The 24,049-nt window shown below is 34.5% G+C and overlaps 1 protein-coding gene, 1 long non-coding RNA gene and 1 other non-coding gene across 3 annotated transcripts; all 3 read right to left on the reverse strand.

Annotated features, from left to right (window-relative positions):
* Positions 1 to 690: 690 nt before the first annotated feature.
* LOC123272085 lies at positions 691 to 1,363 on the reverse strand. The gene is made up of 2 exons (XR_006511015.1): positions 1,237 to 1,363; positions 691 to 1,132 (listed from the first exon to the last, which is right to left on the reverse strand). It is a non-coding gene; the product is annotated as an uncharacterized LOC123272085 (long non-coding RNA).
* An 8,798-nt stretch (positions 1,364 to 10,161) lies between these two features.
* On the reverse strand, positions 10,162 to 10,277 carry Trnal-caa. The gene is made up of 2 exons: positions 10,240 to 10,277; positions 10,162 to 10,206 (listed from the first exon to the last, which is right to left on the reverse strand). It is a non-coding gene; the product is annotated as a tRNA-Leu (tRNA).
* A 6,731-nt stretch (positions 10,278 to 17,008) lies between these two features.
* On the reverse strand, positions 17,009 to 17,821 carry LOC123271723 (KRAB-A domain-containing protein 2-like). Its single transcript, XM_044738116.1, has one exon. It carries the CDS (start codon positions 17,819 to 17,821, stop codon positions 17,009 to 17,011), a length of 813 nt encoding a protein of 270 aa, XP_044594051.1.
* Between the last annotated feature and the right edge of the window lie 6,228 nt (positions 17,822 to 24,049).

The raw sequence follows: 24,049 nt of genomic DNA on the forward strand, positions 1-24,049 counted from the left end.
CTAGTTTCATTGAGATATGTTAAGGATTATAGGTGCTACGATAAACAGTGTTATAACTACATACCTAAATTTTTTTATAAATACACACATAAATTTTTTCACCACTACTTTTTTTAAGCCTTTCTCAACTATTTAAAAGATAATATGACAAAATTTTGAGTAAATTCTGACTTGAAGACCAATGCAAAAGATAGATTTACATAAATTCTACGTAACAGTGTTCTAAAAGAATTCGCAGATTCTTAAGCTCAATTAGCGGAAAGTTCTGGGATGGTTTATCAAGTCAACCATCTTATATATTTTTTGAGTTAACTGGCATAAGAATTTGTATCGTGAAAATTGTAACTGTTGTTCACATCAGCAAATTTTTCTAATAAACTTCTTGTCAAAATTCTTGAGTAGTTATCAAAAGTTTAATACTAATGTTTTTCTCATTTTTTTTTTTTTTTTTTTTAATGTACCTTTCTATTATAAATTCGTTTAATCTGAGAGAAAAGTATTATTTATGGATCTGAACGATTATAATATATGGATTCATGGATATTAACCCTTTAGAGTCTGACCTTGAAACCCCACTCTTGGGTCTTACTACGGATTTGCGCTCTCCCCACTACTCTCACGTGTAGACGTTTCAAGATCCTCTGACTCTAAAGGGTTAATGAGAAAAATATTAAGATATATTGTTTCTGATATAGTTTGCTTACATATTGATTTATTGATTATTGTTGTTGTTACAGGCGGATAATTAGTAAAATATGGAGTGACTAATTATATTAGTAACGTCAATATGTGATAAGAAATTATTTTTAGCTGCATGTAGAGAATTCACCAAAAATGCAAGTCATACCGTCGCAGCAAGGATCTTTCAGGCACTAAATAAAACATACAAATTGATAAATTATAGTTTCTAATTAATAATTAATTAAGTATTTCTATAAAAGTGAATAATCGATACAAATAATACAGAAAAATAATAGCAACTACATCAGTGACATTGAATAATACGTTCATATTTGCCTCTTTCTACACAACCCATGACAGATAAAAAAATCAATATATTTGCCAGAATAGCAATCAAAACAATCAACGCAAAGAACTTTGACATTTTAAGATTTTTAATAAATTGATTTCTCTATAAAAATAATTTGATACATAAATATGAATACTCTTAGTCGCTCAAACTCTTCTATATATTTTTATTTCATTTATGAGAATAATTAATTAAAATTTACTCACCGTTTCGAAGCGTAGAAAGCAGTTGATGGTGTTTTAGACAAACAGTCGAAGACAAATCCCAATAATTTTGGTGCAAATTTATATATTGTGCTTATCAGGACAATATTATTATTATTAATGAGTATAACTGACACGGACACATCGCTTGTTTTGTTATAAAATATTGCTCTGATGTACAATGCCCAATTATTCCCCTCATGCCCAAAATAAGAACGGTATTTATTACGTTAAAGGCAATTAAATATTTTAAATGTATGTAAATTTATGATAAGGATTATGAATTCATCCACGGGCGAAAGAATCGATGCTGCAACAGGATGCAATCCTGAGAGAGCAACAGGACAAAATCTTGTTACAGCACCACACAGTAAAAAATTTTTCGTCAAATTTAACATCGAAATTTGTGTTGATGACTTTTTTTATACAATCTGTGTTGTGAATCAACATTCTATTGTGTTGAATCAACATACTAAAATGTTAAATTCTACACAAACATTTTTACACTTTACACAATGATGAAAAATTTTTTACTATGCAAGATTTTTCCTGTAGGAAATAAAGGATGAAATGGAAAATTTTAGATAACGTTTATTAACGTAAATTTTACATTTGATAAAATCGGGAGTAATTTTAATTTTCGGGAGTAAAAATTTTAATTGATTATTCTCATAAATAAAATAAAAATATATAGAGGAGTTTGAGCGACTAAGAGTATTTATATTTATGTATCAAATTATTTTTATAGAAAAATCAATTTATTAAAAATCTTAAAATGTCAAAGTTCTTTGCGTTGATTGTTTTGATTGCTGTTTTGGCAAATATATTGATTTCTTCATCTGTCATGGGTTGTGTAGAAAGAGGCAAATATGGACGTATTATTTAATATCACCCATGTAGTTGCTATTATTTTTCTGTATTATTTGTATCGATTATTCACTTTCATAGAAATACTTAATTAATTATTAATTAGAAACTATAATTTATGAATTTGTATGTTTTATTTAGTGCCTGAACGATCCTTGCTGCGACGGTATGATTTGCATTTTTGGTGAATTCTCTACATGCAGCTAAAAATAATTTCTTATCACATATTGACGTTATTAATATAATTTGTCACTGCATATTTTACTAATTATCCGCCTGTGAAAACAACAATAATCAATAAATCAATATGTAAACAAACTATTTCAGAAACAATATACCTTAATATTTTTCTCATTAATATCCATAAATCCATATATTATAATCGTTCAGATCTATAAACGATACTTTTCTCTCAGATTAAACGAATTTATAATAGAAAGGTACAATAAAAAAAATGATAAAAACATTAGTATTAAACTTTTGATAAATACTCAAGAATTTTGACAAGAAGTTTATTAGAAAAATTTGCTGATGTGAACAACAGTTACAATTTTCACGATACAAATTCTTATGCCAGTTAGCTCAAAAAATATATAAGATGGTTGACTTGATAAACCATCCCAGAACTTCCCGTAATTGAGCTGAAGAATCTGCGAATTTTTTTAGAACACTTTTACGTAGATTTTATAGAAATCTATCTACTGCATTGATCTTCATGTCAGAATTTACTCAAAATTTTGTGATATTATCTTTTAAATAGTTGAGAAAGGCTGTATAATTCTAAACAGATTTTAATAAAACTAGACATGTTTACTCTTTAAATAATTATCTTGAACGAGTTCTTTAATATTACACTTCAAAATTAGGTGAGAAAATCATTTTTGGTCAAGAGTTTTTCTTTTTAATTAGTAGATGTCGGAAAAACGTCAAATAATGAAGATCAAACTCAGCAGTGTAATTATTTGACAAAAAACAATGAAATCGTATCTTTTAGTCAAAAAAAAAAAAAAAAAAAAAAAAAAATGAAACACGAAAGAGAATAAAAGGTAATACGTCAAGTAAGAAAATCATTTCTCCCTGAGGAATAAGAATAAGAAGTCAATGGTGTAACAGCTATGGTGAAAATACCGTGTAAACATTTGCAATGGATTTGCGAGCTATTCAAACGGTTAAATTCTCTTAAGAATTTAGTTTGCACAACCAAGAATCGCGAACCCCTTCTACTCTTCTTTCACTCCGATCCACCCCTCACATCTCTCTCCGTATTCTTATTCTTATTCTTCTTATTCTATGACGGAAATTCGAGCTTTTGTATTTCTAACAATTGATATTCTTTACTCTGTAAAGAAACAGATTTCATCCCTCACTTGAACAAATACTTAACTTTCAACCCCCTTCTCTACTTTCCGCTTTATCCGTCCGCCGCATCATAAACTGTTTAATATATTTTTTTTTTCCGTCTCTATTATAATTATTGTCAATATTTTTAAAACGAAACTCTAAAGGAGATAAGTTGAAATAAAGAGTAATAAAATAAAAATAAAGAATATTTGAATATGGCTTATTTGCGTGCGGCCAAAAAGTTCAATGCAGTATACTGTATTGCATGTTTGCAGACATTAATAATTGCTTTACAACTTATTATTTTTTTATATCGCTTAATTTTATTTGATAAGTGTGTCTGCATGAAGATAATAGAAGTGAAAAAAAAAATACTCTTAAATCAATACTACGTAGTGAAATCGGCGATAAAGTGCAATTAAACGTATTTTTAATGCGTCATTAAACAAATATAAAATTATAAACTATCCAAGTAATTAATTATTGTTTCAAGCTACATACAAATCGTTTAAGAATCTTACACATTCTATCAACACATAATTGAGTGGTGTAAAATATTATAAAATTAGATAAGACGTCAATAATTGGTGAATTGTGAATTAAATGGTATGAAATTGATTTAATATTTCCTAATAGGCAGTAAAAAATTTGAATTTTTTTAAATAATTAAGACATTTTAACAGTATAAAGCTTGTAGTTTTATATTGGCATATTTAAGGGTGAAATATAGTCGTGCGTAGTTCCTCTGTTTCTCACAAGAGTGCAGCATTTACTGGGTAGCATAAATCGAATTGATATAAAAATAATTTGCAAGATTTTTATTTAACTACCACACTGATAGAAGGATTTATTAACTATTAATAGTTTAATTTATTTGAAAACAATTATTTATTTTATTAAATTTTAATAAATATTTCTTAACATTCAATAAATATTTATTTGGGAGGAAAGTACATTTATTAATAGTTAACAAGTATTTATTAATAGTTAAAAAATATTTATTAACAGTTAATAAATATTTTGATGAGTGAATTTGTTTCGCTTGCAATGTCATATGATATAAAGATTGCTTATGATTAAAAATCATATTTATAAATTATCTATATTATTAAGAGAATAAGCAAAATTTTGAAGTCAGTGTATTTATATGATAAAATGGGTTTTTATGGTTAAATATGGTATCGTTGGAAAAGTCTTGACCTGGAGTTGTGCCTTTTCATGGTTTCATATCATTCTCACCAATAGCCAATTTATCATGATTATCTAGGCTGCGTTTGAAAATGCTCTATCTCTAGGATACATAATTAAGAAAAGACCGTGTATCTCGTGAACTATTGATATTTTTAAAGGTATAAGCTCACCTCGACATTACACTCATTGAGACCTTTAATTTGAGTACACATCAATTTTTCATATATTTATAGAAATTATATACATGTATACATGAAAAATATGTCAAAATGCATGTGGGAACTCAAATGAAAGCTTTTGATGAGTGTAACATCGGGATGAGCTTATATCTTTAAAAATATCAATAATTAAGAAAAGACCTTGTATCTTGTCAACTACTGACATTTTTAAAGGTATAAGCTCACCTCGAAATTACACTCATTAAGACCTTTAATTTGAGTACCCACATCAATTTTTCATATATTTTATATATTTATATATATGAATATATAAAAAATATATCAAAATGCATGCAGGTACTCAAATGAAAGCTCTTGATGAGTGTAACATCGGGATGAGCTTATATTTTTAAAAACGTCAATAGTTAAAAAAGTACAGTGCAATTTAACATAACACATTATTTAATAAAGCAAAATTGTATTTATTTATAGTACTTAAGTCACGGCAGTCACATAGTGACTGCAAGGTTGCTAGTTTGCATTAATTATATTACATTATAATAACGTTTATTGTAAAATACCAAATTCTATCACAGCTCATAATTATCTTTTATATTTTTAAATATTAAAAACGTTAATTTATTTAGTGAATTGAATTATTATCATGTATTTCAATTATACGATTATAAAATAGGTCAAAAGAAAATTGCTATTTTTGCTTTTTATTTTTAATATTTGTTAGCAGTTAGCAAATATTTATTAACATTTAAGAAATCGTATTTAATAAATAATTTATTAACTGGTTAATAAAGCTTATTAAATATAAACAAATCCTTCTATCAGTGCAATTTTTTTTTGTTTTTTCATCATGATCATCTCAATTATTGTGATTATTTTAATCATATTATTGTTGTGAGCATCAACACTATTATACTATAATACTAAAGTAGAAGAATACAAAACAGAAATATCCACTTTCGAGTGGAATAACAACCAATTCAATTATCAGCTTGATCGACGCCTAGCGTGATGTAATACTTTTCCAATATCCATTTTTCTCGGCAATGAAAGGTAAAAAAGTAATACTGTTTCGATTTATACTTATCATTTTTGTATCTATGGATTCGTGTTATCCAGAAAAATACGGAAATAAGTAGTTTATCAAGAATGATTCACGGATCCTAAGAGGGTGAGCTTAGAGGGAGGAGAGTAACAGAGTCAGAGAATGAGATCGCGTTTATATCCAGCCGATAATTACCTAGTACTCCAAAAAATTCTCCAGACAAACATCTATTGCGCTATTTCCAGTCACGATACAGTTATTATCGACATGAATATTTTTTTTTTTGCAAACAAGGAACACAATAATATAAATACACTAAATTTAAAGATGAATAGATTTTGATTTGTACTTTAAAAAATATTGTTTGCGGAAAAATTCAAATTTTTTTTAATAAAAAATCAGATGAACGTTAAGACGCTTTAAAATCTAGAAAACAGAACTAAGCAAATGCAGTTGTATTATTTAACAGCATATAACATGAATTCGGTTACCACAACGATTAGTAGTATATGGCATAGCAGTACGTTTCGGGTTAGCAGACGTATGTTTACCAGCCCCCGGAAATAACCTTACCGACCACTTGGTATCCCCGACTCCAGAAACTCACACTAGTAAACTCTCCTACCCACGCATCCTCTTTCTTAGTCTTCTTACCCCAAAACATCCCCGACTACTCTCTGTTCCTTAGTACTATCTGCTGTATCTCAAGACAAACAGTAGTGGTGTCTTAACAAGTGGACCAAGCTGTGCCCAAGACAAAGGGTAATTGAGGATAGGAATTAATACCCCTATACACTGGAAATTCACAATTCACCCAAACAACACCCTTCCTCCGACCTCCAACCGTCGGCTCAATGCTTTAAATGCGTTTCTTCGACTCAGAACGACACAAGAGTTAGGAGGACACCGGGATAGACACTACTAACTTGTCCGGAGATTCTCACTCACTTGAAACTAAAGATTGCGTTTCTCTTGTGCGTAAAAGACACAGAAAGAATTACCTGAACATCGATATTAATCAAACTTTGTCTTTATTTTAGTTTCTTTCCATTTGAGCTCAAAGATATGAGAGACTATTTCTTATGAATTGATACCTTCCAAAGTCCTTGAGAATTTCGATAGTTGATAGTTTCTACACTCTAGTATAAACTAAATTTTATCCCATTGTCCCTAGAGAAATTCGAAGGTCATCTTACTAATTAAACAATCAAATACGGGCACGTCTATATAAGAGATCAAATGCAGGGAATCTAGGTACACCCTCAAGGGATTACTATCTTTATTTTATCCTTCTCTTTGATGCTAGACAAGTGTCTATGGATGATCAATTAATTTTGTTCGATTATCTACTTGTAAAGTGGCAACTAAACCGTCATTTTCATTTAGCAGCCGAAAATTTGTAAAATTAAGGTAAAGTACCCAGTAGCTGCTCAGAAACCAGTACCTGCTCACGCTATGGGATTCGTATTCACAAATACGAATCCCGGAAAAAATAGACCAGGAAAAAATTTTAAAGTTATGAAAAATTTATATTATTTCAGATTTATTAAATTATTTTTATTATTATAATTTTTATATTATAATAATTTTAATGAAATAATATGAATTTTTCATAATTTTAAAATTTTTTCCGGTCTATTTTTTCCAATTACCGTATTTATTTTTATATCTGCATTTATGAATATAGATATACAAATACACAGAGTAGGCAGGTACTGGTTCCTGAACAGCTACTGAGTACTTTACCTTATCCTCATTTTCTATGCGCACATTTTTACAATTTACCATCCAGCATATTCAGTGACTATTTTTACGAATATTTTCAAAATTTTAACAAAATTAAAATTCTCATGTGTATTTTACTGTCTTGTAAATTAAAAACATCGCCTTTTAGTACAGTTACTAACATATTCTTAACTTTTACTGGGTGACAAAGTTTTCCAACAGGTGTCACTAACTGTAATATTTCAGCTTAAATATATTTTTCAATTATTTATACGTATTCAAGATATCGTTCTATAAATTACTCAAATTATTAGTCAGGTCTTTTTTTTACAGTATCATTAATTTTAATAAAAATCGGATCCGTACGATTTTGTCTCAGAAATAAGGGTTCAGACAAAAAAACCTCGACAAAACCATCTCATGACACTTAGGTCATAGTATAGTATCGTTTAATTAACAATTTATTTTTATAAGGGGCTTCACCCCTCAACTGCCACTGGAGCTTTACCCTTAGACCTATCCCACCCTCACCTTCTTACTTTCATTTTTTTTATTCAAAAAATTTTTATAGGATAATCATCATCACATCATCATCGTGATTATCATTTTCGCCATTACTGTCATCTTCATCATCATCTTAACCATCATCATCATCGTCATTATCATTTTCGACATTACTGTCATCTTCATCATCATCATCATCGCGAACATTATCATCATCATCATCATCACCATGGATGAATCATTTACTATGACATTACGGAGGGTGATTATATATTCGAAGAGGTTATTACACAGAGACGTTTTCTCCTCAGTTATTTTTGACGAGACAAAATAATATAGACATTATCATCAGAGACATTTTGATTGCGCTAATATAAAAAAATCAAATTCATAAACTACTATGCACACTAGCCTCGATACAGATTATATCTGATTATTGATTGACTACTCAAACGATTTACCTATAGGGGTATGTGTGCACACGCATATACAACCACACTCCAGTACCCAGTCATAGTTTTCGGGAATTTCAACTTCTTTCTCTCTCACTCTTACTCTGTCACTCTTTTTCAATTTTATTTTTCACGCACTCTTTATTGACCTGGCCCAGCTCGCTTACCCCCAACTTGCTATACTGGTCTTTACTTGCATACTCATATACTTCAACCGATCATGTTTTGTCATTCAAGTATCAAGAATATCCAATGACAAAAAGTTTCATTCACTATCAAGGTAAGAGAATTATTTTCAAAAATTTATTATTGAAAGTATAAATTTTATAAGTTTCAACAATTGTCAATTTTTCAACTATTCTACAGGCATGAAACGAGGGCACCATAATGAGGTCGATAAAAAACATCGGTGGTATAAAAAAACACTTCAAAGAATTGAAAAACATCATCAATGTATTATATCCTACAAAGAAATGTTTAAAAAAAAAAAATTTTGTTGAGTATTTAAAATTATTTTCGATATTGGTTTCGTTATCTACTCTGATTATTAGCTGCTAAAAATACAAGTACGTCTCATTGTCTGTCTAAAGCGAATTGCATTAATTAGTACAGCCGTCGATGAAAAGTCCACTAAAGAAAAAAAATTTTGCGGGAAAAAAAATTTACCCGGTATTTTTTTAAAGTATTTATGCCGCCTCCTATTCTATGAACGTTAGAAATAGAGAAATACAAGCTTCGTTAAAATCCACCGTCAAACGGGACGCAGTAGATGGAGGGAGAAAAAGGATAGAGTGAAAATGATGTGCAGAAGAGATAAAAGAGATAAAGGAGTAGTGACGTCTCGAGTAGAAGTCTGCGGGAGTTGGGGTAGGTTTTTGAACGCTCGGTCCACGGTTGATTTCGATTGAATAATTAATCTTTCATTACAGGGGTGCTCGAGCTTATAAGCCCCTTGCAAACGTTATTCCGTACGTTTAGAAAGATCGTTATATATACACAAGGGTAATAGGGGGGCTTATTCCACCCTCTCAGTGTACAAGTATAGAATTCAGTGAATCTGGCAGCCTTTCATTTCAATATACCTATTTCCTATACGTATTCAAGTTTAACTATGAAAAGAATTTTGTATCGAGGGTATTGAAGCCGCACCGATACCGCGAGTTTTCACCCCTTTACTCTCATCCCACTAACCCCGTACTACCTCCGACCTCTTTAAATTCTCTTCGCCCTCCGAAGACTTGGATACGACCCTTTAGCTCTATTTTTTTCTTTTGCTTCGTTTCATCTACAAAAAATAGCCCACCTTAGTCTTGCTATTGAAGAGATCAGAATAAAAAATATTTTTTGGTTAATAGATAATTTTTTTTTTTTTTTTCAGTATTATTGTTGACGTTAGTGAAAGAAAATTAGCTGGATCGAACTTAGGGAAATTTTTTTCCCTCATACCTCGCTACGGCTTTTTTCAAGAAAAAAATCTAAAAAACAATTGACCCTGCAGGCCATCCCCGGAATCCGCTATATTTTTGCTCACACCCCTTGAAAAGTTTTCGAGCAAATTTTGGGCTCTACAAGCTCAAAACTACAACTTGTCTATTTTGATAACAAAAAGTAAAAAGAAAAAAAAATTTGTCAGAAGTGGGATTTGAACCCACGCCCTCATAGAGGACCAGAAGCCTCAGCTCCGTCTAGCGGAGAAGGGGTGAACCTTGAGTCTGGCGCCTTAGACCGCTCGGCCATCCTGACAGCGATTTTTTTCAATCATACGGTCATTAATAAAAACATGCTTTTTAAAAGTATGACTAATTGCTAATTAACTAAAGCTAACGCTAAAATATTTTGCAATAGAAACATAGGCCTACAATTCCATATGTTGCACTCGTGTGTTGAAATATAGAATCATTTATCACAGAGCACTATCGAAAACTTCAGAGATTGTGTACGAGAGCATGTTAGAATCAGTATCTTTTGAATTTTCTTAGTTATACACTGATAGAAGGATTTGTTTATAATTAAAAATATTTGTTAATATTTAACAAATCATTTATTAGAGACCACTTTTTAGACCTTAACAAATATTTCTTAGTATTTAAAAAGATTTATTAATATTTAATAAATGAATATTAGATTTATTAAATACAAACAAATCATTTTAAATACTAAGAAATATTTGTTTAATATTAAAAAGTGGTCTCTAATAAATGATTTGTTAACTATTAAAAAATATTTTTTAATACAAATAAATCCTTCTATCAGTGTATATATGTCGGATTCGCATTATTAGGGACAGTAGAGTCCATTGGATTAGTTTCTCCCATCTTTATTACTTTACAATAATTAAAATATAACACTAGTTTTGATTTAAAAATATAATGTACACTAACTCGTATGAATAATTCTTTAACTACAAATATTCTTAATACAATTAATATAGAAAGTAAAAGCGCTGGGCAATAAGACCGAGAACGAATCCGGGATCAGCAGGATATGCTCGGTGTCTTTACTCGATCAATTCTCAACCAGAACTACTCATCTAAGAACTCAAAGTATTTCTTCTCTCAAAAATATTTCGACAACCCTCATTGTCTGTCGATATCTCTAACTATATACTTTTTACTTCTATCCTGTGACCTCGGCTACGTTTGGTGACCACTGTCACTCCGGACTCAAGCCCATCGCTATAACCATAAAAAACATAATCGGCTTAAGTCATAAATAATAACTAAATGTTCTATGCTTTACAATTCTGCGTACAACTAATAGAAATACAAACTAAAATATTATATTGGGAATTTTCCTGTCTCTGGGAAAATTCAACTCGATACTATCTCCGACATATGGGGCATTCCATAGTGACTAGTGGAACATTTGACTCTATAATTCCATCAATTATAAGCTATAATTATGTGACTGAAACTTATACTATAGTAAAATTTATCTTATAATATAAAAGAATATCTAATTAACAACATCCCTTTGTCAAAAACTTCGATTACTTTTTAAGATTCTCGTAATTATCATTTGACTGAGTGTGACTGGTGGGACATCGAAAAGTCCTTCTCTCTTACCACGGTATTCTTAAAGTCGAATTTCAGTTCGACCACGAAACTTTTAAAAAATACTTCTCTTTTAATACAAAATTTATCCTACAAACATTCAATGTTATGAAGAATTATACTGATTACTTACGTAGAAACAATTAAAAAAATTTTTTCTATTGTGACTGGTGGGATGGTCATTTGTGACTGGTGCACAGAAAAAAAAGTTAACTTGATTCAAGAGAAAAATTCTTGAACCAAGAATATAATTTTGAAGAGAATAATTGTCTTGAATCAAGACGAAAAATTCTTGAATTAAGTAAAATTTCCTTAAATCAAGAAAAATGTTCTTAAATCAAGAATTTTTCTACTCAAACCAAGAATATTGAGCTCTTAAAAAATATATACATGATTCAAGAACATTTTTTTTTCTGTGTGGGACCAGTACAAAATGTCTACATCAAGTTGTTTATTAAAAAGACTTTTATGTTGTTTCAACCTTAGAAACATTATTGTTTATATATTTAACTATAAATTATTGAGGATAACTAAAAAAAAAACTAATTAAAAAACACAAATAAAGGATTTAGCATGCTGACAACACGATCTTGATAAACTTAGGTGTTAATTAATAACGAACATAAAGAAATTTGTTCTTAAAAGTATAATAATAAATATGTTAGTTAATAACAAACATAAAATGAATTTTTTCTTAAAACTACTAAAACAACATTTGACCCGGTTACAAGTTAGTACGACTGAAAAATTACTAGGAAAGAAAAACTGATTTGCTTATTGATTAAAAAAAATTTCTTTACAAATTAATAAAATATAGACTTTTAATAATAAATTAGGACTAAATTAGAATGAATTAAAGAAATTTTTAAATTTTAGTCATTTTTCCCATTTCGCATGGAATGCCCCATACACTGTAAAAAATTTGCGGAGTGAACGCGGAGTGAATGATTTTTAATTGATTCACTCCCAGCGGGAGTGATATTTACTCCAAGAAGAAGTTAATTTTTATTAATAATAAAATTCACTCCGCATTCACTCCCAAAATAAATGAATTTAGAAATAAATAAGTTTTTGTAAAGAAAATATTTTTATAAACCCTTTTTATATTTAATTATTAAAAATTTAATTTATTATTTTTTATAATATTTCATTTTAATTATTATTATAATGTTTTTATTCATTTTTTTTTATAAATTAATTATAATTAAAAATTGTCAAATGTCTCAACAATAAAATTTGAAATTTTTTTTTTATATTCAATATCTCAAATAGTTAATAAAAAAATATGTAGTTATATATATATATATATATATATATATATATATATATATATATATATATATATATATATATATATATATATATAGCGGACCCGACAGACGTTGTCATGTACACACGTCTTAAATTTAGAAATTTTAGGAATGAGCTTGTATAGTTAAAAACATCATTAGTTAACAATATGCAATGGACATTCTTCAATAATTAACATTTTCGTAAATATAAGCCCATTCTGATTTTATACTCATCAAGAGCTTTCATTTGAGTATCCACATGCATTTTTGATATATTTTATATATTTCACAAATACCATATATATAAAATATATTAAAAATGCATGTGGGTACTCAAATGAAAGAACTCGATGAGTGTAACATCGGGATGAGCTTATATCTTTAAAAACTTCAATAATTAAGAAATGACATTGTATCTTGTCAACTAATGATACTTTTAAAGAAATAAGCTCATCCCGATGTTATACTCACCAAGACCTTTCATTTGAGTACCCACATCAATTTTTCATATATTTTATATATTTATATATATATACATATTATAACGTTAAAATCTCTGGGATTTAAGGGGTTGGTGGGTGGTCTCTTTGAACTAAACTACAAACGATATCTTTAATAGGAAACCTAGAGATTTAACCCCAAACGTTATACTTCCGACTCTCATACTCCCGCGAACTGCCTCATCTATAACCGTAAGGACGCCAGATAATTTTATTTGCGAGAAATTACCAAAACTCAAAGAACTGTAACAATAAGGCTGGGAGCTGCAGCAGAGAAGGCGGGTATACTCGGTGTCGCTCAGTGTGTGGATTGTGGAGAGAGGGGGTGATCCGGTTGCACGTTGGGGAAACGTGTGTAAATCAAGACGCTGATGTTTCGGATTGATAGCTGATTTATTAACAAAGTCCCAAAAACTTAACAAAAACTTTAACTATAAGGGTTACAACAAAACAGATACAGGAACTTAATTACCGGAAACTCGAATAAATATAACCATACAGAACTCAATATAACTTTTAGCTAGAAATACAAAAATTAAATAATTCTAATTACATTTGATTCTTACTGGAGCGATAACCCAATTAAAGTACAAATATCTAAAATGACCTGGGGCTTCAAAACATACCCTTCACAAAATCCTTAACTTTCTTAACCGTACAAAATAAAAACTCATAAAATATACCTTAAACTAAGCATCTTCTTACTTTACTCAAAGAAAAGGAATAAATTTAAAACGCACCGCAACAAACGTTTTACAAGAGGACTATTCCCCAGAATACGAAATTAACTCGACAGAAATAACAAATTAAATAATACCTTCTTTCCTTTTCCCGAGCCAGGATCGTCCATGGTGGCTACCTCTCCTGGAGCCGGTATAAGTAGGGAATCGTAAAAGGATTTTACAAGAGGTTCTAACCCTCAAAATTAACACTGACCAAAGGCTTCCACAGGCACAATGGTCCGATCACACCTGTGGCCTGCCAAAATTAACGTGGACCAGCGGTACTCTCGGCGAGGTTGGTCAAGTCTCGTCAGAAATACCAAAACCACCACAAGGGCAAAATTACTAAAACCGATTCCTACTCACACCTGACTCCTCCCATGTTGGAGCGCCAACATTACAGCTGGACTTCCGTAGTCCACCAGGAGTCTCAAAAGGGCTAGTTACCTAGCATCCACGAGGCCGGGTGACTTATTGTCCCGCTCCACGGCAACGTAGACTCGTCCACAAGCTCGAGACGCCAACTAATAACTTTACTCTTTACTTTACCTTACTCACACAAAACTCAATCACTTTCCTCATTATTACTCTTAAATCTGTAGCTATAACCCAAACGACTCGAAGCTAATTAAATAATTAATTAAATAAACAAAAGAAGAGAGAATCTGTAGCATAATCGTCTCTGAAGACGAATAAAAATTTATCGGGAACGCGTCCATCCTGGACGAAGACTGAATAATTTTTCTGTAGCGTCTAACCTGGACAACGGTTGAAGACCGACTATGGAACACGTCCGTCTCGGACGGCGGTTGAACTCGAACTCTGTTGATCGATGATCACTCCTCTATCTTACTGTAACTAATTCGCGAACTAATTCCCCAAATCCTGTATTACCGCGAGGCTTGATATCGCGGCCTCCTACTTTACCTAACCCTGTAACTAACTATCCACAATTACCATAAATCAATAAAAAAATTTTAAATCGTTCTATTTACAGTATCTTGGGTTATTATCGCTTTGTACAATATTTTTGAGCTTTTGAGCTAGTGCTCGATGTGACGCTCAGTTGTCACAGACCCCATGTGAAAAATAACGTCACAACCCCTTTCCCCCCGGGGGAGGTCTGAGTCTACCGGGTCTGCATTCTGCTTCCTCTGATCCTGAACTCTGCTTACTGGAACCTCTTCTTGAGCTGCTTCTGATGTTGAACCACTTCTCAAGCAACTGGAACTTTACTCCACCTCGGACTGGCTTAGCGTTAATGGCTGGGGACTTGCACGTTCTTTTGACTTGAACTTGCAAAAAGCTTTTGCAGTTTTTGAACTGCCTGTAGCTGTCGTCTTACGACTCGTGGAGCTTGACTCCTAGACCCAATGGCCTACGGTAACGTAATCGCCGGAGCGAATACAACGGTACTGTAGCTTGAGGGACTTACATGGCAAGTCTTAGTCTCTTGGAGGAGATTTCTCTGCCTCAGACCTCCTGGGTGCTTTTCTTAACTGTTCCCAGGAACATTGCCCCATATTCCTTCTTATACGGGCCCATGGCTCGCCATTTAGGGCCGCATGGTGGACACGTCCGTGCGGTCTCGTTGGCCCGACCGCACATCTGGCAAAAGATGTGCCTTGGCTCTGGACAAGAGCTAAATGGATGGCCTTCTCGTCTGCAATTCCAGCATTTTCTCGGCTTCCCCATCCATTGGAAGTCTGTACTCTGTTGCTGTTGGGCTAATCTACTTTCTGGAACTCGTCGATCTTGGAAACGTCTTGGAATCTGGTTTTCCAGGATCACTGGGGACTCGCATGATGGATCACGAGCCCTCTTCAGTCTTTCTTGAGCTGAGTACGGTCTGGGACTTGACCGGTATTCGGATGAGGGGTAGGTGTTAAACCTCTCCTTAGTTGGTGGAACTGGTGGGGTCATCGGGTTCTGGAGCTCTTGCTCACTCCGGATCAGGCCGAATCGACTTCCTGGATACTCTGGTCTCTTGGGGAGAGTTGGTTTCTCACTCGATGGTAACGGGTCCTTTGAGTGTTTAGGGATCGTACCTCGGCTCTCACCCTTAGACTGCTTTTCCTGGAACTTCGTAGATTCTGGAGCGTTCTTGTTTTGTACGTTGTTTAACGTTCCTTGAGCGTTATTTTTGTTCTGCAGGACATTCTCTTTGTCGTGAACTTTTCCTAGAGCTGTGGTCACCTGTCGTAGAGCCTCCTCTACAACCTCCATGGCTACCTGGACTCCTTCATCTCTTGGATCGGTTTGCGTTCCGATCTCCGCTGTAACGGGCGTGGTTTTTATCCTAGTCTTCGGTAGGTCCGTTTGGACACTGGTCGTTACCGTGGTCGACGTGGTTTGTTGTTCTGCGTCGACAGTAGGTACGGTGCGTAGGTTTTCGATTGATCGCCGTACCTTATAACCACTCAGAATCTGTAGCGGGCACGAATCATCTAGGCGGTGGCTCATGCGGACAGCCATCTTAGCCAAAGCTGTCACTAACTCTGGCTCGGTCTCTTTGAGCCAACGTAGTGTCTCAAGATGCGGGAGTAGCGGTTTCCAGAACCCCTCGGGGCTCTCCCAGAGTGTAGCTCGTTGATTGGAACCTGCTTGTCTGGAACTTTCGCCGCGCGTAGTGCTTGCTCTGGGCGGCATTTCTTCGTCCTGTTGTTCGGACTCGGCTGTAACGGACATGGCGTCGTCCATTGGGAGTTCCGGAGCCTCGGTCGCGGCCGACTCATCGTCGTCATCCTGGGACAGATCGATGAAGAGGATCTCCTCAAGATCCTGAATCTCTTTTGAAAGATTAGAATCTGCCATGCTGGACAATGAACCTGCAACGAATCTTATTAAATTTTTTTTTTTTTTTTTTTGTAACTAAAACTACTGTAGCAGAAACTGCAGAGAAAGGAATTAGTCGGGAATAAAGTAGGGTTTGAGGTGTTGGACAGAAAATTTTCCGACTATCTTTCCTGTAAGGTCACTGAGCTCGTATACTACTCGAGAAATCTTCTTTGTGATTCTGAATGGTCCATGGAACCGATCACTAAGTTTTGATGAGACAAATTTATCACCTTGGGAGAAAATAAATTGTTTCTTCCACACCATATCTCCAACTTGATATTCTCGGTCTTGATGTCGAAGATTGTAATAATGAGCTTGCTTCTGGAATGCTGAATCTAGAGCGTGTACTATACTTCCCCTCAAAGAATCCAGCTGTCTCATTCGTTCAGTCCACTCTTGGGGTGGTCGCTGAACGACGTCTGGATCACCTTCGAGGTCTCTTCTTAGTGTAACTGTAGCTTCTGGCTCTCTACCCATGTTTAGGAAGGCCGGGGTCGCCTGAATGGAGCTATGGAACGCTGAGTTGTGCGCGAAGCGGAACTGTGGAATATTTTTGTCCCACTCTCGATGATTGTTCCCAATAAAAGCGGTGATCATTGTTTTTAGAACTCTGTTGACACGTTCTACCGGATCTGCCTGGGGATGATATGGTGGGGTTGTCATGTGGTGGAATCCCACTCGCTCTGTCAAGACTCGGATGTCTTTATTGAGGTACTCAGTTCCATTATCACTGAGTAAAACTTTCGGAGCTCCCCATCGTAAAATAACTAGATCCTCTAGTGCTTCGCTGATAGTTGCACCTGTAGCTCGTCTTAGCGGCTTTAACTCAATCCACTTGGTGTACAAGTCCTGTATAACCAACAGGTATGAATATCCATTCATACTCTTCGGTAGCGGTCCCATAATGTCTGTAGCAACCATAGTCCATGGTTCTTGAACTCTTTTCTTCCCCATGAAGCCTGCAGGTGGTGTCTTTCCTGTTCCACCTTGGTACGTTGGCAGACTTCACAGTGCCGAACGAATTTAACCGTATCCTGGAACATGTTCGGCCAATAATAGCGTTTGGCTATTCGCCTGCAGGTTTTATCAACTCCGAGATGACCTGCTTCTGGCGTGGAGTGGTTCTCGTTGAGGACTCGTTGATGATGCTCCTTTCTCAAGACTAATTTCCACGCATCAAGATCTTCAACCTCGGCGTCGTTGAAGTATGTAGGTCGATGGAAATAAAGTCTTCCCTCTTCTATTTGCCAATCTGGAAACTTGTCTGGTCTACGCTGTATATCTCTCCTTCGCCTGTCGTACCAGCGATCTGGAACCTCAACTATAACTGCCAGGGATTCATCATAACCCTCTGGAATCCTGGATAATGCATCTGGAACATGATGAAGGGCACCCTTGCGATGGATTATGGTGTAAGAATAATCCATTAGTTCTAAAGCCCATCTCGCGAGTCTACCTGTCGGGTTCTTGAGGTTATGTAACCATCGTAGACTGCTATGGTCTGTAACCACTGTAAACTCGTATCCTTCTAAGTAACACCGGAACTTACGGATCGACCAGATAACAGCAAGGCATTCTTGCTCTGTGACGGTGTACTTTTTTTCTGCGTCGGTTAATGCGCGACTCGCATACGCGATGACACGCTCTTGATCATCAATGACTTGGGTCAACGCAGCGCCTAGACCCACTGAACTAGCATCAGTCTGTAGCGTGAACGGTTTACTAAAGTCTGGGCAAGCCAGTACTGGAGCTGAAGTTAAACATTCCTTGAGTGTTTCGCTGGCGACATCTTGATCTGGGCCCCATTCCCATGGTTGATTTTTCTTTAAGAGGGCTGTAAGTGGTGAAGCGATTGTCGCAAACTCTGGAATAAATCTTCTGTACCAAGACGCCATTCCCAGGAATCGTCTTAATTGTTTAATGTTCCTTGGAACTGGGAATTCACGTACTGCAGCTGTTTTCTCTGGGTCGACTTGAAGTCCGTCTGAGTTGACCAAAAATCCGAGATAACGAACTTCTGAGCAGCAGAACTCGCTTTTCTCTCTATTAATTGTTAGACCCGCTTCCCAAAGCTTCTTCAACACTTTCTTTAGCCACTCCAGGTGTTGTTCGATTGTTTCTGTAACTATTATGATGTCATCCAAATACACAAAAACGTGAGGATACATCTCTGGACCAATGATGTGATCAATCATTCTCTGAAAGGTCGCTGGAGCGTTGGTCAACCCGAAGGGCATTCTCCGGAAATGGAACAACCCTCTTCCCGGTACTACAAAGGCCGTCAAAGGACGTGCTCGAAGAGTCAAGGGAATTTGAAAATACGCTTGACTAAGATCTAAGGTCGTAATGTACCTCGCTCTCCTGAGTTGATCCAAAATGCTTGTCATATTCGGTAGCGGATATGCATCCTTCACTGTAACTGCATTTAATTTCCTGTAATCAATACAAAAACGCCACTTATTGTTGGGTTTGCGTACCATCACAACAGGGCTGGACCACTGACTGTGGGACGGTTCAATGACTCCGTCCTCTAACATCTTGTCGACTTCCTTCCACATCGACTCTAAAATGATCGGCGTAACGTTATACGGCTTGAGCTTAATGGGTTGTTCTGTAATTTTATGTACGTAATTTCTTAACAATGTTAATAATTAACAAGGTAAGATAGACTGTAGTTTGTCCATAACTTAAGTAGTAATTAACTGCGTAGTTTATTTCTTTGAATAATTGAAACAAGTTCAATTAAACAAGTAACTGTACTGTAAGATTTTCCAATTTTATTGCAAAATAACTGTAGCGTCTATAATCAACTGAATTTGTTTAATTAAACAATTTGTAAATACTGTAACTGGGATATATAACGTAGTTTAACTTTTCAATAAAGCACAAAGGACTTGAAAATGCTGATACTTGCAGATACGTCTGAAGTTCACAAATTTTTCACGAGAGAATGATCGGTGATCGACGGTTATCCGAGGATGTCGCTGTCTCCCGAAATTCTTCTTCGTCGTTGTTTCTAATTGGTAATCGAATTTTCTTCGAGCGTCTTAGCCAATCAGAACGCTTAGAAGGCCCACTATCCCTTTCGGGTTACCCTCTCCCGTGCGTAACTCGGTAGTGTTGTCTCTCCCCACTCTCGGGTGCGTTGGAAGATTTTGGACGCTCGAGTGGCGCTCTCGTGGCGCGTGCTACCAAGCACATGGACTCTTGTCTGTAGGTGAGAAAGAGAGGTGCGGTGGTGTTTGCCGCCTCTAAGTGGTTGTTTTGCCTAGCAACACTATAGCGTTTTAATACAAAAATCCCTTTGTTCTGCGTAATACTGTAGCCGACTATTTGTCACTTCTTGAGCGGATTATATCCACGCTGTAACAATGGATTTCTAAGAACCGTAATAAAGTAATAAAATTTTATTTACTTAAGTTAGGAATATGATGCATTCCTATAACTTTCTTTTTCTGTAGCCCGCACGTGTGCGAATGTTTAGACATTCCAATGCTCAATATAAGTATAATTTTTAGAAATGAAGCACATATATATAAAAAAAAAGGTATGAGTAAATGTAACATTTTGACTGTAACAAAGAAATTCTTTCTTTAGCTTTTTCTGTAATCCTACGAATTTTTACTTGAGCTAAACAAAAGAAATACCATCAGTATTTCCGGGAATAAATACTTAAATTAATAATTTTATATTTTAGATTTTAGATTCTCAGAATTTTTACTTGAACAAAAGAAAAATAATCTAAGGTGCTTTCTGAGAATAAATAACTGCAATAACTATTTTTCCTAAATTCTTTAAATTTTTAACTCAAGCGAAGAGCATAATACCCAAAAATAATACCTTAATAAATAATTCCACAAAACCTAATCCAGCTATGCAATCATGCGTAGTTGTTTGATTTACACATCGTTTTTCTCGATACAGGTGTTCGATCGGTGCGGACTCCCGCGCTTTTCAGGCCTCGATGTTGGGCGCCATTTTATAACGTTAAAATCTGTGGGAGATTTAAGGGGTTGGTGGGTGGTCTCTTTGAACTAAACTACAAACGATATCTTTAATAGGAAACCTAGAGATTTAACCCCAAACGTTATACTTCCGACTCTCATACTCCCGCGAACTGCCTCATCTATAACCGTAAGGACGCCAGATAATTTTATTTGCGAGAAATTACCAAAACTCAAAGAACTGTAACAATAAGGCTGGGAGCTGCAGCAGAGAAGGCGGGTATACTCGGTGTCGCTCAGTGTGTGGATTGTGGAGAGAGGGGGTGATCCGGTTGCACGTTGGGGAAACGTGTGTAAATCAAGACGCTGATGTTTCGGATTGATAGCTGATTTATTAACAAAGTCCCAAAAAAACTTAACAAAACTTTAACTATAAGGGTTACAACAAAACAGATACAGGAACTGAATTTACCGGAAACTCGAATAAATATAACCATACAGAACTCAATATAACTTTTAGCTAGAAATACAAAAATTAAATAATTCTAATTACATTTGATTCTTACTGGAGCGATAACCCAATTAAAGTACAAATATCTAAAATGACCTGGGGCTTCAAAACATACCCTTCACAAAATCCTTAACTTTCTTAACCGTACAAAATAAAAACTCATAAAATATACCTTAAACTAAGCATCTTCTTACTTTACTCAAAGAAAAGGAATAAATTTAAAACGCACCGCAACAAACGTTTTACAAGAGGACTATTCCCCAGAATACGAAATTAACTCGACAGAAATAACAAATTAAATAATACCTTCTTTCCTTTTCCCGAGCCAGGATCGTCCATGGTGGCTACCTCTCCTGGAGCCGGTATAAGTAGGGAATCGTAAAAGGATTTTACAAGAGGTTCTAACCCTCAAAATTAACACTGACCAAAGGCTTCCACAGGCACAATGGTCCGGATCACACCTGTGGCCTGCCAAAATTAACGTGGACCAGCGGTACTCTCGGCGAGGTTGGTCAAGTCTCGTCAGAAATACCAAAACCACCACAAGGGCAAAATTACTAAAACCGATTCCTACTCACACCTGACTCCTCCCATGTTGGAGCGCCAACATTACAGCTGGACTTCCGTAGTCCACCAGGAGTCTCAAAAGGGCTAGTTACCTAGCATCCACGAGGCCGGGTGACTTATTGTCCCGCTCCACAGCAACGTAGACTCGTCCACAAGCTCGAGACGCCAACTAATAACTTTACTCTTTACTTTACCTTACTCACACAAAACTCAATCACTTTCCTCATTATTACTCTTAAATCTGTAGCTATAACCCAAACGACTCGAAGCTAATTAAATAATTAATTAAATAAACAAAAGAAGAGAGAATCTGTAGCATAATCGTCTCTGAAGACGAATAAAAATTTATCGGGAACGCGTCCATCCTGGACGAAGACTGAATAATTTTTCTGTAGCGTCTAACCTGGACAACGGTTGAAGACCGACTATGGAACACGTCCGTCTCGGACGGCGGTCGAACTCGAACTCTCTTGATCGATGATCACTCCTCTATCTTACTGTAACTAATTCGCGAACTAATTCCCCAAATCCTGTATTACCGCGAGGCTTGATATCGCGGCCTCCTACTTTACCTAACCCTGTAACTAACTATCCACAATTACCATAAATCAATAAAAAAATTTTAAATCGTTCTATTTACAGTATCTTGGGTTATCGCTGTACAATATTTTTGAACTTTTGAGCTAGTGCTCGATGTGACGCTCAGTTGTCACAGACCCCATGTGAAAAATAACGTCACAATATGTATATATGAAAAATATATCAAAAATGTATGTGGGTACTCAAATGAAAGCTCTTGATGAGTGTGACATCGGGATGAGCTTATATATTTAAAAACGTCATTAGTTAACAAAATACATTATCATTCGTTAATTATTAACATTTTCATAAATATAAGTCCATTATGATTTTATACTCATCGAGACCTTTCATTTGAGTACCCACATGAATTTTTTCATATATCTTATATATATGATATTTATAAAATATATGAAAAGTGCATGTGGGTAGTCAAGGTCAACAATAATTTATTAATAAAAAATCTATTAATAAACATTTTCCCGTGGACTGAATTGTGAATCTAAACCATTCTGGAATCCACCGGAAGACACACAAAAATTTCATTAAAATCGGTCCAGCCGTTTAGGAGGAGTTCAGTGACAAACACACGCATAGAAGAAATATATATATTTATATAATATAATACATATAAAAATTAATTTTGAGATTTTTTTTGTAGAACGAAAATTCATCCTTATTTTATTTATTTTAAAAACTCCCAACGCGGAGTGATTAATTACTTCACTCCGGAACTCCGAGTGATGGGAGTGAAATTCACTCCCGATTCACTCCGGATTTTTTACAGTGTATAGAATTATCTTAGTTTATGATTCTTTATTTTGTTATTTTAGTTTCACGCTTAGATTTCAAGTTTAAAAACATAACATAGTTGAAGTATTCTCAGAAAGGGAAAGTTCTGTACTCGCGATCCCTACCAGCTAAAGATTAAAGGTAAATATAAATAATGCTGTGAAGCGGGAAAGAATAGGAGTTACGGTAATTATTACGTGAAGCGTTCCACATTCACGTAACAGGATATTGGTAGGAAAGGATTGAGAAAGGAATGTGGAGAGGATCATCTTAATGTGAGTTTATAGAATGTGCGAGAAAAAATTATTAGATAGCTCGGACTGGGATTCGAACCCAGAACCTTCCAAAGACATGTCGGCTACTCTACCATTTGAGCTATCCGGTCTATACTAAATTTCCTTTCGCTTATTCTATATACATTAAGCCACACCGTCCATCTTACGGCAAGCATTTTTACAAATATAAATAATGCTGTGAAGCGGGAAAGACCTCTATAATTGCGACTTTGTGTGAGTGTTCTTATCTAATGATTAAGATAGAAGTCAATTTTTTCTCTTTTAGGAAATAATATTTAATATGAAGAGAATGGATCATAGTAATCAGACTTTATTTAACTACATTCTGGTAATTAATAATTCAATGAAGCCAATACGTAGGATAAGAATCATTGAATATAAACGATAGTAATATCCAAATCATCAATATAAAATTTTAATG

The sequence above is a fragment of the Cotesia glomerata genome, linkage group LG9 (genome assembly GCF_020080835.1).
Source record: "Cotesia glomerata isolate CgM1 linkage group LG9, MPM_Cglom_v2.3, whole genome shotgun sequence".
Taxonomy (NCBI): domain Eukaryota; kingdom Metazoa; phylum Arthropoda; class Insecta; order Hymenoptera; family Braconidae; genus Cotesia; species Cotesia glomerata.